Genomic DNA, 19,397 nt, shown 5'->3' with positions numbered 1-19,397 from the left:
TTACGCGTGATTTTTATAAACACAAAAATTACCATTTTTGCCTTCCTCACCTTACTGAGGAAAGGCTATAAAATCACTCGAAAAAAGAACTTCTCAATTAGACCTCCTAGACCCACCTTCATGTATACCTATCGACTCAGAATCAAATTCTGAGCAAATGTCTGTGTGTGTAAAGGGTTGTTGATCAAAAAATTGTCACTCGATTATCTCGAGACTGGCTGAACCGATTGTGTCCGTTTTGGCTTCATTCGATCCGTCTTGGGGTCCCATAAGTCGCTATGAAAAATTATGCAGTTTAGTTAAGTACTTCAAAAGTTATGCTAAAAAAAACGATTTTGACTAAAGTTCGGAAGATTGTAAAAAGGGCGGTTTTTGTAAGAAACCCCATCATTTTATACATTTTTAGAAAGGTATTCGAAAGACCTTTCCAACGCGTCCAAGACATTGAAAATCTGACAACACTATCAAAAGTTATAAGCACTTGAGTGTTATTTATGCACTTTTTGGAGGCCGGATCTCAGATATTTTGATGAAAACGTTGTCCGGATCTCTCATGCAACCTATCGTTGGATAGGTAATCAAAAGACCTTTTCAACGAGCTCGAATTGGATTGGAGATCTGACTACCCTAGTGTCTTGCAATATGAAGATCTGACTACCCGATCTAGTGGTATGAATAATGAGTCAAATTAATAAAACACTGAAAATCACCGTCCTTTTGTGTCTATTTTGGATAGCACCCTTTAAATGTGAGGAAGGCACCAAACCACCCTAGGGTGGATTAAGTAACGTTTTTAATATTGTGGATTTAGCTCGTAGCTGGATTTTCTGGCATCTTCTCACGGTCATTGGAAACGGTCGTGGATAGACCTAGGGGTTCCCAGTTGGAGTGAAAAAATTCAATTTATAGAAAAATTATGGATTAAAATTTTGCTTTTTTATCACTTCTCCGACATCAGGAATAATTGTTTGAACATGCTCTCAATTTTTTTAATCGGTCGGAAAAATATTATTTTTCTTGAAAAAACTTTCATTTTTAATCACATGATCACCCCTAATTCTGGCTCGATGCCGCCATCATGCGACCGCGTGCTCCGTTTGTTTGTCAACAAATCTGCAGCTGGATGGTGAGACGAAGTGAGGGGGGAAGAGATTTTGACATTTTTATGCCCGCATCTGGCCCGCCGCCTATTTCGTCGGTCACTGAGTCGCCGGTCGTTTCCAGTGACCGAGTCCAGCTAGGTACTGATCGTACAATAAAATCAAGAGATGCACAATATTCATACGAACATATCTCAGACATCGTCCAAGATGACTTTTGAAGGGGTGTCCAAATTGCCCCAAACTCCCCTACGTTCTTACATGAACAAATTAAAAATATGATCTATTGAGTGAAAGCATAGTTAAAATAGCTGTCCCTATTCTATGGTTATGTATAATTAGAAACATACTGATGATAAAAACAATTTCTATAGATAAATATGACTTTATTGCAAACTATTCTCTTTATACACATTTGTAGGTTACTTTTTCAATTGGGTAGATGGTCATGGTAGCCGTCATCATAGTACTGCAATCTTAGAAATGCACATGTTAAATACATTCATGCAATGTCCCTTATTATCTAATAATACTTGATGATTTAGCGAATAAAATATATTTCAATGGCATAGCATAATAAATAAAGTACAAAAGCACTGAGAAGTGAGAGCAGCTAAATCCTAGGCACGTTTTATAAAAATCACATTTGTCTAATACTGGAGCAGCTCTTGGATTTGCACTGCTGGTGGTGGCGCCGCAAACCCCGGCGAAAGAAGCGCGCCGTACCTAGTCAGTTGCTGGCCTCGTCCGTGCTATCCGTTTCGTACAGCTCGTGCTGCTTCTGGATGCCACCGCTTAGCCGGGCTGACACCGTCGCCCGCTGCAAACTTTGCAGAATCTCGTCGGTGTCCATGATGACCACCGGGGTGGCACCGTCCGTGAGCTGGGACCTTTTGTTTTGAAAAGGAAATGGACACACGGATTAGGACCAGCGAGTCTTGTTGGGGGAGGGGGAGGGTTTGTAGTGGATCTTACCGGCTGTTTTGCCGTTCGTAGATCTCGCGGGACACGCTGCGCGTGAACGAGAACCGGGTGGACATGCTGCGGGTGAGCTTCTTCGGGGGCTTCTTGGCGATGATGGGTACCTTGACGACCACGTCGGCGTCGGCCGGTCCCTCGGCGGCGAGCGTTTCTTCGGCAAAGTTTTTGATTTCCTCCCAGGCGTAGTCTAAGAGATGAAGGGGTGGGTTGGTTAATTAGCCGATTATGCAAATTTTGGCCGCGGCCACGTGGAAGGAATTGAGCTTGACACGTGCACACGTGTCGTGTTATTGTTGCATCAGCGCGCTTACCAATGTGTTCGGCGGTGGCATGCTCGTACGTTACGCAGAACCGGATGATGTACTTGCCGCCCACTTTGGCCGGGGTCATGTGGAACCGGCCCGAGCTGTTGATGCGAGCGAGCAGGTCCCGGTTGATGTAGTCGTTGTGTCTGTTTGGAAGGGGGGTGTTGGTATTAATGTTTAGATTTTTTGAAATCCCTGTAAAGAAACTCACTTAAGTCGGAAGCAGACGAGTCCCAGGTTGACGTCGTTGCGAACTTCGAAGCGCTCATCCTTGTTGACGAGTCCCTCGAATCGCTTCGCTAATGTAATGTGATTACGGATGTACTTCTGCAGGCCGGCGATTCCGTACGACCGGAATACGAACCAAAGCTTGAGTGCCCGGAAGCGACGGCTCAGCGGTATGCTGTAGTGGCGGTAGTCAACGGCTCCATTGTGATCGTGCTGCAGGTACAACGGGTCGACGGCCAGCGCTGAGGTTAGCAGCTTCGTGTCCTTGACCCACATGGCCGAACAGTCAAAGTTTGTGAGGAGCAACTTGTTTGGATTCGTATTGAACGAGTCGGCATATTCCAAACCTTCCTTGAAGTGTCGCATCTCGGGAAGAATGAAGGAGTTACCTGCGTAGGCTCCGTCCACGTGAAACCAGATGCTCGGAACCGATTTGCAAACTTGTCCAATTTCAACCAGATTATCGAAGACGCAAGCCGATGTCGTACCAACCGTGGCCACCACGAAGAATGGCATCAATCCAGCCTGCAAGTCCTTTTCAATAGCCTCTTGCAAGGTATTCCCTCGGAACACACCCCGAGAGTCCGTCTCCAGCACCCTCAACTTGACAATGGCCATTTTGGCTGCCTTTTCAATCGATGAATGCGCCTCCTTTGAAGCGTACGCCACCAACTGTGGCAAGTAGACACTCTCGTGCACGGAAATATCCGAACCACGGAGCTTCTGGATTGTCCGGTACCGCGCGGCCATCATGCACACCAGCGCACACTCCGAGGCCGATCCCTGCAAAACCCCTCCACCGCGTGACCCCGGCGAATCACTCCGGAAGAACGTCGGCAAATCCAGCGCCTTGGCATACCAATCCATTACGATTCCCTCCAGTTCGGTAGCAGCCGGTGATGAAGCCTGTGAGAAGAAGCCAAATCATCAAGAGTTCTGTCCACAAATCAACACACTCCGCCTGAAGTGGTCGCAAATATTTACCCATGAGAAACCGATCGACCCGATCGCACTGCTCAGCATCTCTCCGAGGATCGACGGGTACGAGTTGCCAGACGGGAAGTACGCGAAGAACCGCGGATGGTTCCAGTGCACCATATTGGGCATGATCTTGCCCTCGACGTCCTCGAGCATCCGCTTAAAGTCTTCGCCCTTCTGCGGTGCTTCATCTGCGAAAAAAAAAAAAAAACAAAGAAATGGTTTCAAATATGCTAATTACTGTAGCGAGAAACAACTGAAAACAATTTCGCCGACGGCGAAACAAAATCCCACTTCAAAAGCATCCGAAACGCGCAGTTCGACTTTCATGTTTACACTAGACAAGCCGTCGACGTGGTCAGCAATGTGGTCATACTTTGTTTGAAAGAGAGCAGAACGAAGCAAAAAAAATCTCGGAAGGTTATGTGATTCCCCGGGTTCGTCGCTTCTGCTACCGGACCGGTCAGCCGAGCTCACCGCGATGACGCGCTGCATCTGAAGAGACAAAGTTCTCCTGGTTGAGTCGCGATAAGTTACTATACAACACAAATCGGTAAATATCGCCACGAGCTACTCCACGACGTCTTCTCAGCTATGCAAACGTGGTTGGAGGAGACGCGTGGTGTTTGAACAGCGTTACATCATATTTGCGGTATTTGTGGAACGGTAAACTTGAATTTGTTTGAATTTTGATGAGCTAATTCGTGTTTCACTTTCAAAATCAAACGTGAAATGCAATGATTTGTTGAATTTACGATTATTTAAGAACTTAACGACACGCTTTAAAGTATTTTCTTAAAATGACTTATCAGCACCAGTAATGGTAAAAATCTCATCAAAAGATTTTCCTTTGACGCTCACAAAGAGAGAAAATCAAATGAAAATGTCTCTCTTCTCTCTCGTTATTCGAATATCGATTAAAATCGATTAAAAGAAACTCAAAAAATCATCTTCAGGATTATAGGACAAAATTTCGATATCGCTACTACATTGTGAACTACCTGTGAAATGTCATCAAATGAACTGTCAATTTTGATAAATAAACAATGATTGTGAACAACATACACTGTTGGTGGCTTTTCCTACCGAATAAAAAATCAATCAATCAATCAAACCATCAATCAAAGTTATTTTATACATTGGACTCTCTCTGTGTCGATACTGAAGGGAACGGCATTTGGAGATCAAAACAATAACCTGATGGAAATTCAGCAGAGCAGATTTTATAGAAAAATTGTGATTTCAGGCTAAAATCAATTTTGTTTCGCACTAAATCACACTTATAACTTTGAAGAAAAATATGTTATCAAAAACTCAACAATCTAATGGTTGCTGTTCATCTTTTAGAAATAAAAAATAAAAAAAAATGTTTGAAATAATAAATTGCTTTGTGTTTTGGGCCTGTATTTTTGGCAAGCTTAAATCGATTCTTGAAATTTTTTGCAAAACGGGTCACCCTAGGTCACAAACGGTAGGTTTAGGGCGTCCAATTTTCCCGGGTTTTGAATTTCCCGGGAAACGGGAAAAATATTTTTGAAATCCCGGGAATTCCCGGGATCCCGGGAAAATTTTAAAACAGTAATAAAATCTATATTTTCATTATATTAGCATGTTTTTCAAGCTTAAAATCATAGAATTAGCTCAATACCTTTGATTGGTTGTAATCTACAATTTAATCTATACAAGGATAGCAGTGTTAAGATAGCTTGAAAGATTTTATTTTGCTCTTTGTTGTGCTTTGGTTTCTTATCTAATATCTAATCCAATGTGATTCAAATTAAATATGTCTCTTATAAATACATTTATTTTTAATTTTTTTATATTTCATGACTAGAAAAGCAAAAAAAAACTGTTTAAAGGTGTAAAATAATCAATTAAAAAAACAACAAATAAAATTATACCAGTTAAATTTTAGATAAGTTAAGAAATTCATGTTTTACATAAAAAATAGTTTACAAATTATCTCAGGGTCATTAGGAACTAGGGAAAAAATTGACTATCTTGAGCATTTTTTTGTTTTGCTTTGTTCTGTTCCTGTTTTAACCGAAATAAAAAAAAAAAACATCATGCAAAAAAATTACTAAAACAGCTGTCTCAGTTCGATACATTCGCATGGTTTGTAAAAATGTTTCATGAAAAATAATTTAAAATGATATTTAAAAAAAAATTAAAATCATAAATATGCAAACCTCTTATCAAAAATACATAAAATTTATTAAAACATATTAAAAGCGCTAGGCAATTTACGGATCGGTATTTTTTTTTTACAAATTTCTTTTATAAGTCAAATCAATGCTGATACCTAGTTTAAATAGGTCCTATAAACATATGAAAACAGGCTTATAGGACCTTTACAAAAAAAAAACATGGATATATGCTTAATATTTTATTTTTATTTTTTTATTGTTGTTCATCTATTTCCACAACAAAACCTGAATTTCCAGACAAAAATTTGATATTTTTTCCAATTTCGGGATTTCCCGGGACAAAATACAAAAAATCCCGGGATTCGGGAATTCCCGGTTTTGGAAAAATCCCGGGAATTTTGTCCCGGGAATTCCCGGGATGGACGCACTATCAATGTGTAACATCTTTGACTGGCGCTAGTATGGGGAACAAATGCTCCCCTGCTCTTTCCGTATTGGTAAAGTGCATTACAAGCCCTCCGACCGTCCCATGCTTTCCATGGGGGCAAGGTCCCAGCCGTGCGGAGGGAAAATTCTAAAACAAATAAATTTAGATATTTAATAGTTCGAAAATTTAAAAGTAAAAAAAAATAAAAGTAGAAATTCCCAAAAAAGTTGGAACGGTAACTTCAACTCGCTGGTTCTCGGGCATTACTCAACCAATCGGGACGATTGTTGTTTCCAGTGATTTGTTAGGATGTCTAGATGATTCTAGAACTTTGCAGAACTTAATTTGATCAAATCTGTAATTGCTGCGACCGAAAACATCGTTCCACCTTTTTTAAAACGACTGCCTCCGCGGAATTTATGGCGAATTTTTTTTTACACGCGAAAAAAAAATTGGAACGATGTTTTTGATCGCAAAAATTACATATTTGATCAAATTAGGTTCTGCAAAGCTCTAGAATCATCTAGACATCCTAACAAATCACTGGAAAGAAGAATCATCTTGATTGGTTTAGTTATGCCCGAGAACCATTGAGTTGAAGTTACCGTTCCAACTTTTTTGGAGCCTTGGGCGTTGGAATGTTAAAAATATATAAATTGTGGGATACAATTTAAAATTTATGTAATTAATGAATTCATAAATTTCAAAATTGAAAAATACATGATTCACAGTGTTGCGATCCTCAGCTTAAAAATTCAAATATTCAAAAAATAAAAAAAATCAAATTTCCGAATTCTGCTCCGATTTTTCAGCTCAGCTAAAATTCAAATATTCTAAAAAAATAATTTTAATATTTCAATATTCTAAAATTTTAAATTCTGAAATTGTAAAATTCTAAAACTCTAAAACTCTAAAATTCTTAAATTCTTAAATTCTTAAATTCTTAAATTCTTAAATTCTTAAATTCTTAAATTCTTAAATTCTTAAATTCTTAAATTCTTAAATTCTAAATTCTTAAATTCTTAAATTCTTAAATTCATAAATTCTTAAATTTTTAAATTTTTAAATTCCTAGGATCTTGAATGCTGCCATTTTTGTTACTATCTTTGATTACAGAAAACTTGATAAAATTTTAAGTATTTTTGGAGTTATTTTTTTCGGTTAGAGAAATTTTGAGAAGAAGATGTAGGAAAATTTGCTTCGATTTTTCTAAGTGACGCTTTGGTAAGATCATCGAGTATGAACTGTATCTTAAATTTAAAAACTCAAAATCGAGTATTTTTAACATTTTTTAAATTTTATTATTTTTCTATTTTTAGATTTGATACAGTTTTTAGATCTAAATTTCTAAGTGTTGAAACTTTGATTTTTTTTGCCAAAATGTTTGTTTTGGCTTTTTCCTCTAGTTTACCTAATCCTAGCAAAAATACATTTTCAGCGTTTCAAGATTCTGCGTTCTGAGATTACAAAATTGAATTTATTATAAAACCCTTTTGTATATTTGTCGCAAAATTATTTTTCTTAGAATGACGCGGATTTTTTTCGATTCCTCCGTAACAACCCTGAATAAGAATTTTGAGAGTTCAAGAATTTATAAAATATGGTCTCTTCGGAAAAGTTGTTTTAACTTTAATTAAGATCCAGCATCCCAGATTTCATAGTGATTGTACAACTACATCTTACATATTTTTAACAAACAACATTCAAGGGCTTACAAGGAGGAGTTCCCGTGGTCAGATCGAGCTTAAATTTGAAATCTATTCCAAAACACCTAAATATCTAAGTTTGATAATTAATGACTTTTCGAGCAGGTTGTATTTTGTTTTATTTTTATAAAATGTATTGATCGTGTGAATGATCGTCTGTATGCTCTGGTCAAGGTAGATTTTGTTTTTAAATTTTAAAGCAAACATATTTTTTTTTGTAAAATTATTTAAGAAGATGTTTTCTTAAAATATCCAGAAACCGTTTAGGGTGTTGCAAATATTTTTCAATGTTTATGTTGCCCCCCCTTCAAAATTGATCCGAAAAATCAGGGGACACAACATTTTTTTTTTCTAAAATCTTCAAAATTTTAATGAAAATAGAAGTCAAATCAACTTAAAACAATGTAAAACGCATTTTTCTGCATTTATAATCATATTTAGCATGTTTGGGCTGGATTAAAAGTATTTTGATTTTTTATGAAATTCCAATGTACAGCACCGCAAAAACTTTTTTTTGCAAAAAAATAAATTTTCGTCAATACTTAGGTATTTTGGAAACTAATGATTGCAAAACAACTGGGCAGGTGTAAAATGCATTTTTAAACACTTTGTTCATTCAAATGTTGAAACCATGGCTCGTAAATTCAATGTTTAAACTTTTTTATTTTTTTGCCCCCTCCTCGACTTTGGTCAGAGTCGAGGGACATAAACTTCAAAAAATATTTGCAACGGTCTTACTTTAAATGCAAACATTGTTGAAAAAGACCTAGATCTTTTTTAAAACCGTGAACATGTGCTTGAAAACTTCACATTTAATTGTTTATTTTTCTTAGTTTTTCAGTTTTTTTTTATCTTTCTTAAGGTTCTGCAAAATTACATTTTTTCAAGTTTTTGTCCTTTAGTATTTTTTTTTATAAAAACACAATCAAAAAAAGCATAGGCCTAATTCGGCAAAAGGCAACAACAAAATGAAGTTAAATTAACTAATCGCAATTTAAAATTTGCAACAATTTTAATTATTAATTATTTCTAGAGTTTTTTTTAAAGAGGTTCTGTTAGCTATTGTTTTAATATGTTTATGGGACCTAATAAAAAAATACTCTAGATTTGTTGGTAAGGGGCAACATTTAAAATGACATCACCAGATAAAAAAACATAGGACATCTTTATGGTTGCTCATTTTGGATGTTCGATAAGAAAAAAATTATTGACAAAATAATTTTTTTTAAAGTTTTTGTAGAATCCGTCGTTAAAAAAATAAAATAAAAAATTAATTGATGTTTTTTAAAATCATAAATTTCTAATATTCAAAAAATGCATGAAACCATAAAAACGCTCCAAACAATATGTTAGTAAAAAATAGAAAATAAAAATAAAATTGGTGGTCTGGAGAGGTCAGGGAAAAGTCAGGGAATTTTATTTTGGGATTTGAATCGACACCATGCATCCAGTACTTTGTTCTAGATATCAGGAGGAAATCCAGTTTTTTCGCGAAAATTTAACACGTAGCCTTATATATGGGACAAACTTCAAATGCGTTTTTCTCAGCATGCTGTTTTTGCATATGGGACATTTATGCGAACATGGGCAGTATAACGAGCATTTCCTTAGCTTGTTACACTTGCCCCACTTTCCCCTAATTTCTAACGGTTTAACAAATAAATTTTGATTTTATAACTTAGTGAAAAACAGAATGTTTCTGTTCGTTGATGAGGTACAAATAATCGAAATCATCAACTAAATTTAATTTATGAAAAAAAAAAAACAAAAAACCATTCAAATGGCGGTTTTATTTTTTTTTAATCTGAGTTTTTAATTTTAGAATTTTTGAGCCGTCACACAAGCTCAAACCGAACCCGATTTATTTTTTGTTTAATTTCGTCACCGTGCCTTCCGAGCACCGATACTATGAAGCGTGAACTTGTTTCACTAACTCGCCTGTTCTCTTCCTCTCTACCTCCTTTTTCCAGACGTCTTCGAGAACATCGAGGACGAAAAGCACTACGTCAAGTACGACAACTCGGGCGTGTTCGAGTACGGCCCACCAACGGCCGCGGAACATCGCCAGCAGCAACAACAACAACAACAGCAGCGCAAAGATTTCTACAAGTGCGCCTGCTCGGACTCGAACAGCAGCTTGGACTCGGGAAGTAGTAACGAAGGAGCGGCCGCAAATTACAAGCAGGGCAAGTCCAACAGCTGCGAGTGCATTGGGGGCGGCGGGGGTGGTCAGCAGAACAATAACAATGTCATTTCGGACAACTGCTACTACAGCGAGCCGAACATTGAACATCTGGACGAGTTTAATGGGAATGTTGGGGTGGGGGCGGCTGCGGCTGCGGCTGGGGAGAAGGTCGTCAAGTCGGTTTGGAGCAAGGAGAAGAAGCCGAAGAGTAGCTGCTTGAAGAAGACGAAGCGGAACATGATGTACACAAACGTGGTGGTACCGGAGTACGATCTGACGAAGAAGGTGAAGAAGTTTAACGTGCACCATAGGTCGGTGATTGATAATAGCAAGATGATCTTCGGGTCGTTGAAGGATATCTTTGGGATTTCGCTGCCGGAGAGGGGGGTTCCGGAGGGTTCGGAAGATTTGTCTACGGTGCGGGAGTGCATTCCGGAGTCGAACGATCCGATGATTGACGACTTTACCGTGGTGCAGAAGCCGAAGAACTTCCTGTCGAAGAGTTTGGACGGGGGGTTTGGGGGTGGGGGTTCTAAGGCGAAGGGGAACGTCAAGAAGTACGTGCACAACGTGGACCAGCAGCTGCGTCGGAAGAACGATGAGGATTTGTACGCGCCGAGCAGGAAGAACAGCGTTGAGGAGGAGGAGAAGCGGGTGGAGGAGGAGGAGGAAGTTGTGGTTCAGAAGCCGAGCGAGTTGCCGTTGGCGGAGCAGCCCAAACCTGCGTACCGGAACAAGTACATCATCAACGGGGAGAGCACCGTGTTTGAGCATACCGGAGTGTCGTACTGCTACGACGAGGAAGAGGGCAAGTCGCAGGCTACCGACGACGGCATCGGAACTCCGAAGGACCTCCCGATCGGGGAATCTACCAGCGGTTCCTTCATCGGCAAAACGCAAATCAAGAAGAAGCTTTCGAACATTTTCCAGAAGATGAACGTAATTGGGTCGAACGCGACGACCCCGTCGCCGTCCGCGGCGCAGGCTCCGACCCCGTTGCCCCCGGTTCCTCTGCTGAGTCGTAGCGGCGGCGATGGAGCGCTGGAAGAACCGAAAGGGGTCGAGCAGCCAACCCGGATGGAGAGCAGCACCATTTCTTCGTGCGGAAGTGACCACAGCTCGTCGGTGCTGTCCGAGTCCAAGGGAGGTGGGACAACTTCGCGTGAAACCAGCAATCGCGAGCCCAGCTCGCCGCGGAGTTCCTCCAAGAACCGCCATCTGGCGTCCCCGATGCGGAAGAAGTCGCTCACGACGCGGCTCGAGCCGAACTCCTCGCGGGCCCGCATGAGTCCGGACCTGTTCAACCCGGCGGCCGCAGGGCGCCACCATCTGGTGACCCTGGCGGACGAGTTTGACGACATTTTGACGGTGACCACCAGCAACGAGACAGACAAGGACAGCTCGAACGACTTGGTCATTCTGGACTACCCGTCGACGAGCAGCACGCCGACGCCTGACGGCGGAGAGGTTCCCGGGGAGAAAGTCAGTCCGTTCGTGGTGCCGTCGTCGCGACGGTACAACCCGATGACGGCGTCCACCAGTTCGGCATCGACGTCGAAGAGTTCGTTGATCAACCGGTTCTTGCGGAACGTCACCCAGAAGAAGATTCTGGAGGCGACCATCAAGCAGAACAGCTTCTTCCAGGGCAAGTTGAGCACCGAGCGGAAGCTGTTTGAGAGTCTCGTGCCGAAGGGGGTGAAGGCGCTGAACCGGGACCTGATTGAAGATCTGAACGCGGAGATCGCGATGGAGATCGAGCTGAGCTCGTCGGCTTGCCAGCTGGACCGGGTTCAGCTGAACGAGGCCCACCTGGACCAGGGCGGGTACGGACTGTCGCTCGGGGAGATCAAGTTCGACGGGGGTGGCGTTGGGGTAGGCGAAATTCCGGTGGACGTCTTCAACGGGAACCGGTTGCACATCTTCCGGAACGAGAACGAGGTGCTGATGAAGGCGTTCAAGCTGTACAACGGGTACTCCCGGGAGGGGTACATGACGCCGGTGCTGGTTCTTCTAACCGACAAAACGCTCTACGTGACGGATCAGGTGCAGAACCGGCTCTGCAACAAGTTTGTTCTGCCGTACTCGGAGCTGGACGTCATCCTGGTTGGTCCGTACGGAAATACCGTCCTGCTGAGCAACTCTGCACGAGACATGCAGCAGGTGCTGCTCGCCGGAGGTCCCTACCCGGCGGATGGCCTGGTCTCCAGCTTGGAACTGTGCGCTCGACGGGGAGGATCCGTTTTACCAGCTATCGGACAACTAACCCTGGACCATCTAGCCCCGCTGCAAGCCTTCGTACGGGATAACTCCAACGTGAGTCGAGAGGACATCTGGAAGTACTACGCCGTGGTCAACGTGCCCGCTGGAACTCTTGGTGGCGAGGAGGAACCTCTGGGACCGCACATCAAGGGACCTCTCATGCACCGGCGGATGTCCCACGCCGGCTTCGTGGACCACTGGTCCGCCGGATACTTTTTACTCAAGTAAGTACACCTCAGATATTTCACCGGGAATGGCCCTTAAAAGGGCACCCAGTAATGCTTCCACCTTTCGATCACCCCACGTGCGTCCGTCAAGATTCCTCCCTCTTTATCCGGACAATTTTCGGCTCGCGGCATGATGCCTTTGCGGGATTTGCTGAGTTTCTTGTAGAACTTACGCATTTTATGTTGACTTTTATGATTGACTTATTTGAAGTGAAATATTTGACTTTTTATTATTTTTTGACGTCTTGCTTGGTCGCCAAGCAGCCAAACTCAACGTCTCCTATGATTTTTTCAACTTTTACTGTTGACAGCTCTTTGTTGTCATTAAGAAAAGCGTACACGCTGAAGGTACGATTACTCACTTTTTGGGTAAAATCTTAATGTTTTATTTTTTTATGTAAATCAATAATCAATCAACTCTTCCCCGTTAGGGCCGGAGTCCTGTACCTGTTCGGGGACGCCAGCCAGAAGCTTCCAACCTGGGCCGTCGCACTCGCCGAGTGCCAAGGCGCCCGCCGCTCGCTCAACTCCGGCCGACCGTACTGCTTCGAGCTGCTGCTGCGCACCGGCGCACTCCAGCTGGCCGCTCCCGACGAGTACGTCGCGTCGGACTGGCTCCAGGCGCTGGTTCAAGCGGCAAGCGGGGTAAGATCCTCAACCTTAATCCCTCCTTTCAAAATCGCTAATCATCCAACCTTCCAGCTCTTCGAGCTCCAGGAACGCCGCCGGACGCTCGGCTGCACGCTCATCATGACCTCGAACCACCTGCTCACGCTGCGCGAGGACTTTAGCGCTCCGCTGCGCCGGTCAACCGGCGCAGGAGGTCACTCCAGCGCCAACTCCAGCTTGATGCTGTCCCCGGCGAAGGAGAACGTCAACCCGAACGCGCAGCTTCCCGGTGGAGCATCCAGAAAGCTCAGCAATTCCAACGTTCTGGACACGTCGTCGGAGGTAACCGCCACGCCTTTCTTGAACCTTCACAAACCCTAACGAATCGCGTACTCGTCGTTTCAGATAAGTTCGATCCGCTCGACGGGCAGCACGCCGACGCGGTTCAACAGCGACCGGCGCTCCAACTCGACGACGAGTACGCCGACCAGGGGTGCCGCCAACCTGCAGTCCCCGGCGCGGAGCTACCGGCCCGGCTCGTCGATTGACGCCATCATTGGGACCGCCGGGGACGACCGGAGCCACACCAACATGAGCAGCTTCTACGGGAAGAACTCGGGCGTGGAGGTGCTGACGTGCGCGAGCATCGACGAGATGAGCGCCGTCAAGATTCCGGCCATCTCGTCGAATTGGTGGTGCATTCTGGTACGTTGGGTGCTTAATTGAGGTTAGGATCGACTCGAATTTCGAATCTTGTTGCAGGAATTCGAATGCCAAGAGGTGCGGGAGAACTCGGACGACCTGGTGGTGTTCTTCTCAACCAGTTCCGAGCAGGAACGGTTCCTGTCGATGCTGGAGTCCATCTGGCACTCGAAGAAGGTAAGTGGCTCCTTCGGGAAGTGGCGTTTTCGACCTCTTCCGCACAAATCTCCTTCCAGTTGGTGCAAAAACACATCCGTTACTGCCGGAAAGTTCCAGCAAGACCTGTCCGCCAGAGGAGTGGCCCTTAAAAGGGCACCCAGTAATGCTTCCACCTTTCGATCACCCCACGTTCGTCCGTCAAGATTCCCCCCTCCTTATCCAGACACATTTCGGCTCGCGGCATTAAGCCTTTGCGGGATTTGCTGAGTTTCTTGTAGAACTTACGCATTTTGTGTTGACTTTTATGAATAACTTAATTTAATGTGAAATGTTTAACTTTTCTTCACTTTTTGACGTCTTACTTGGTTGCCATGCGGCCAAATCCAACGCCTCCTATGATTTTTCCAACTTTTACTCTTGACAGCTCTTTGTTGTCATCACGAAAAGCGCACACGCTAACGGTGCGATTACTCACTTTTTGGGTAAAATCTAAATGTTTTGTTTTTTTTAAAGTAAATCAATATTCAATCAACCGATCAAAATTCTGTCAAAAGGAAAATTGATGACAATTTCTAAAATCTTGATTAAAAATCTAAATCAGTCAATTACGTACATAGGAGGACCCCTTCCCGGCGTCCATCATGACCAGCGGGGACGACCTGTACCAGCACTGTTCGAAGCTGTTCCTCGAGATCAACCGGTCGTGGGAACCGCTGCTGACGGCCGCCCTCGGTTATCCGCAGTAAGATAGTAAGAGATTCTTCGCCGTGTCGTTTTTCTAAACTATCAAAAGGAACGACTTAGTAGATAAAAAAACGGAGACCAGTGATAATTGTGTATAGGATACCAGATATAGCTAGTATAGTCTTTGTACAAGTGCTTTATTGAAAACTTTTTTTTTGGTTTTGGGCTGGTTCCAAACTTAGGACAATGTCGAAATTACGTTGTATATTGCAAAATTTTATAGTTTGCCAATTTTTTACTTTATGATTGTGTAAAAATTACTTTTATTCGGTGCTTATAAAGTGATTTATTTGTTATTTTCGCGTAAACTGATGAATTAAGATCCTCAAATTTTAGAAATAAGTATAGACAATATGAATTTAAACATGTTTACACACTATGAAATATAATCAAAATTAAAAAAGTATTAACCAAGCCCACTTTCAAATGATTAACGTACTCTTGCAAGACAAAAATGTTTAGCTTTATATATACTCGTCAATGTGTGCTATATTCATATATGCAGCAACCTGTAGCTTTGTACGGTTAACTTACACACACACATTTATATATTTTTGGTGGAAAATAAGCTAAAGCCACAGGACAAACCCGAACCCCAAAGATCAGGAATAATCTCATCCAACATCACATCATTTATCGGTTCAACATTTTATCGAATTTCGAATAATATTTGATCTCTCTGCCTTCGATAACATCTCATTTATTACGTTAGAAAAAATTAACATCTCCTGGAAAGCAGGAGATCCCAGCCCTGCATTTGACAGATGCTTACCTTACCTTTTTTGCCTTGGTTATTGTCTTGTGCAAGCAGAACATAACCAAACTTTTCGGCACCCTCAGCAAACGTCAAATCAATACAAATTGCTGCCGGATCTTTTTTCGGATCACTCCAGGAAAAGATCCGGCAGCAATTTTGTATGGTTTGACGTTTGCGGAGGTACCAAAAAAAGGTAAACAAATAACTTCGTGCTTCGGTTAATGTGCTACGCATCAATACAAACTAACCTAAAGGTGAGGAACAACTGTCAAACGCAGGGTTGGACTTAGTCTCATTTGGTAAACAAAACAGTTCCTTCAGTTTGGATTTCATTTATCTTTTCACTAGCATTATAAACTCCACTACTACTACTAAAGAGCTTCTGTCTTTCGCTTACGCTGCTGTTTACAAGCAAGATTTCCCATCGTGACACAAAATGCAAAAGCAAACCTAATTCATATTTGAATTCCCTTTGGCATTCCAAAATTACAAATGGCGCCTTTGACTTTGACGTTTGCCTCAGCGCGCCGCTGTCACGGTTGACAGTTGGCGCGCGAGGCAGCTGTCAAAAATCGGTACGCCATGTTGACAAATCTGACAGATCATCATGCAACAAAAAAGATGTTAAATCTTGCAAAACGATATTTACTCAAAACTTGATGTGCTTAGCTTAAAGGCTTAAAAATGTGGCAGATCGATTGAAAACTAATAAAATCACACACACAAATATTATAAATACACCAGGCAAAATTGCAAGTAACGCTGCTTACCACCAAAACACTGAAACAAAGCGCAAATATCGCTGCTTTTGCAGTTGGCAAAACAAAAATAATAATATTTAACCTCACTTTCGTACTGGAAGCGTTTACTTGGCACCCAAAATCTCACTCTTTCCTACGATTTAAAAGTTCGAGAACGAAATTTTGAATACTCTTTTTCTAAGTGCAAAAGCTGTAAACGAGGAAACAAGAAAACCCTTAAAAAGCCATATTTTAACGGCGAAATCCTAACCTATAACCATCGAGATCGAAACTAGTCACACTTTAAATTCGTTTCCGCACTAACTCAAACACTAACAGCATCTAACTTTAAAATAAATTACACCAAAACAAAAAACGCTTCAGATTATCCCTTCTCCTCGGTGATGGAATCTTGGTGTTAGGATATTTGTGTCGTATCCATTAAGATTAAAAAAATCCTGAACCAGAACGTAAACAAAAAAGATATGGCACAATCGCGTTGCAATAAGGACTGACTTTTTGAAAACGGAGAATTTCGCTTGGATTGTGAAAACTACTTTGCAAAAAAAAAAATCACACAAACAAAAACAGTGAAACAATAATTTCTATACTCTGATGTTTGTAAACAAATATATCTAACAATAACAAACAAATAAACAATAAAACAAATTGAAGTTTGTAAAGGACAACAACAAAAAACATATAAACACACAAATTGCAATGTTACAAGCAAAATAGAAACACGTAATATAAGTACTATCCAGCCATGAAAGATCCAAAAAGTTACCCGTCAACAAAAGAAGCATAACAACAAAAAAAAAGTATCTCAAAAAACGATATATATCAAGTGAAGCAAGACTCAACAAATAAAAGAGCAACCAAATGAAGAAGAGAAAATGCTTTAGTCGTTTTTCACTGATCCGAAATTCTTTGAAGTCCCAAAAAGCTTTGGACGTAATTTTTGAACGACCCCCTTATCTTGTTTCTTTTTGCATTGTTAAATTTATAAAATTTTAACAAATTTTAACATTTTTAATATTTTTATTATAATTTTAAACATTTTTTTAAACACTAGATAACATTTTCGCCGATAATGTTAACTTAATTATATCATGTTAAATTTTCAATGCTTTCACCTAGAATATAATTTTTGAAAATGTAGTGAGTTTCAAAATATAAATACCTACTCAAAATTATTCACAACATACCATATTTTTTTCGAAAAACTCAAATTTCCATAATTTGCAATCATTAAACAAAGCGAAATTTTGTATGCATTTTCACTTTTTATTATTACAGTTTGTTTTTATTGATGTACTCAAGCAAAATTTGGATGCATTCTCAAAAACAATAATTGAATGTACATTTGAAGTATGTGAAATTTTGCTTCGTTCAATACCCATATTGCATATTTTGAAAATTTGAGTATTTTGGTAAAAATACGGTATTTTGTGAAAATTTAAGTATTTTCAAAAAAACTTTAATATAGTGAAAAATGATACAAAATGTCGCAAATCCAAATTTGAAAATTATAGTATTTTCGAAAAAAATTAAAATGGGTGTATTCCAAGAAAATTAAGGTCAAAAGCTTATTGCAAATTAATTAAGTTTGAATTTTGTAAAAAACATAGTATTTTTCAAACAACTCTAATAAAGTGAAAAAGGATACCAAATTTCGCTACGTTAGATACCAATATTGCAAATTTAGATTTTTTTTGTTTTTTTTTTTTGAAAAAAAACGGTATTTTACGAAAATTTTAGTATTTAAAAAAAATATTAAGGTATAAAGCACATCGCAAATTAGAAAAAATCAAGTATTTTGGAAAAATAAAATATTTTGTGAAAGTTTTAGTATTTTTCAAACAACGCTTATAAAGTGAAAAAACATACAAAATTTCGCTTCGTTTGATACCCATATTGCAAATTTAGAAAATTTTAGTATTTTCGAAATAATACGGTATTTTGTGACATTTTTGAATTTAAAAAAAAATATTAAGGTAAAAAGCATTTTTCAAATGTGAAAAATTAAAAATTTTCGAAAAAATATATATTTTGTAAAAAAATTCAGTATTTTTCAAACAACTCTTATAAAAAAAGGATACAAAATCTCGCTTCGTTTGATACCCATATTGCAATTTATTTTATTTTTTCGAAAATCGAAATTTTTTGTGTTTTTGAAAAAAAAACGGAATTTCACCCACTGCGCAAATTTTGAAAATTTTTGTATTTTCTAAAAAAATACAGTATTTTGCGATTTTTTTTGTATTTAAAAAAAATATTAAGGTAAAAAAATATATTTTGTAAAAAAATATATTTTGTAAAAAAATAAGTATTTTTTTTTCAATCAACTCTAATAAAGTAAAAAGCATTCAAAATTTCGCTTGGTTTGATACTCATATTGCAAATTTGAGTACTTTCCAAAAAATACGCACACTTGTAAAAAAAAAATTGAGTATTTATAATTTGGAACTTACTACAATTTCAGAAAATATATTCTTAGTAAAAGCATTGCAAATTTAACATGATATGGATTATGTTGATTGGAGGGTTTTTGGAATTTTGAGTGAGCTCTGAGCTGTTTTGTTGTTGAGTCGTGATGAGACGGAGAAGGCTTCCTGAAGAGGTGTTCAACTAGTTGGTCCAATTTTAGCTTAGCTACACCCTTCGCTCCCAAAGGAAAAAGTGTCGGTATCGGTGAAGTATCGGTGTTTTGGAAATTGTTTCTCAGTGAAAACATCACCCAATACTTGTGAGTTTGTCGTGCAACACAGCAAACGTTGGCAGTTGATCGGTCGTTTAGGCAGCGATGGTTTCCGGAGAAGAGATTTTCAATGGAAGATGACAACTGTTTCGCAATAAATGGAAAAGAGTGAGAAAAGTGAACTAGTGATCAAAGTGTGTAGGTGTTACACTGATTGCCCGGTGTTGCAATCGTCGCTTCATCTATTTGAGTCTCCCTCTCTTGAGACTCGACTCGACTCAAATTGGAAGAGCAGCAACTTTAAGGATCTCGGTGAGGACTTTCCAATTACATGAAATTTTATTATTTATTATATTTGCATTATGTATTATTAAATAACAGCACACTAGACACACCCTAGATTAGATTAGACAAAAAATAAATATGCTGATTAATCCCATTA

At 40.1% G+C, this 19,397-nt stretch overlaps 2 protein-coding genes across 3 annotated transcripts in view; one reads left to right on the top strand and one right to left on the bottom strand.

The window, feature by feature from the left end:
• The window catches only part of LOC120425220 (uncharacterized), a 28,499-nt gene extending 13,730 nt beyond the window's left edge, over nucleotides 1–14,769 (top strand). The window contains exons 3-8 of one of the 2 annotated variants that reach the window (XM_039589652.2): nucleotides 9,843–12,540; nucleotides 12,975–13,188; nucleotides 13,246–13,494; nucleotides 13,558–13,857; nucleotides 13,915–14,031; nucleotides 14,631–14,761. In XM_039589652.2, coding sequence (XP_039445586.1) covers nucleotides 9,843–12,540; nucleotides 12,975–13,188; nucleotides 13,246–13,494; nucleotides 13,558–13,857; nucleotides 13,915–14,031; nucleotides 14,631–14,759 — 3,707 coding nt within the window. In that variant the 3' untranslated portion in view covers nucleotides 14,760–14,761. Of the gene's footprint in view, nucleotides 1–9,842; nucleotides 12,541–12,974; nucleotides 13,495–13,557; nucleotides 13,858–13,914; nucleotides 14,032–14,630 lie in introns of both variants that reach the window. The other variant, XM_039589651.2, reaches the window with a different exon arrangement.
• On the bottom strand, nucleotides 1,477–3,829 carry LOC120425223 (aromatic-L-amino-acid decarboxylase-like; the record flags this gene model as incomplete). The annotated part of the gene is made up of 5 exons (XM_039589654.2): nucleotides 1,477–1,990; nucleotides 2,076–2,268; nucleotides 2,393–2,532; nucleotides 2,598–3,520; nucleotides 3,599–3,829. Coding segments are annotated over 5 exons (1,647 nt in total), but the record flags the coding sequence as incomplete, so codon positions are not given.
• Nucleotides 14,770–19,397: the final 4,628 nt, after the last annotated feature.

The sequence above is a fragment of the Culex pipiens genome, chromosome 3 (assembly GCF_016801865.2).
Source record: "Culex pipiens pallens isolate TS chromosome 3, TS_CPP_V2, whole genome shotgun sequence".
Classification (NCBI taxonomy): domain Eukaryota; kingdom Metazoa; phylum Arthropoda; class Insecta; order Diptera; family Culicidae; genus Culex; species Culex pipiens.
Note: the sequence above shows the minus strand (reverse complement) of the source record. Positions and strands in the feature narration are given on the sequence as shown.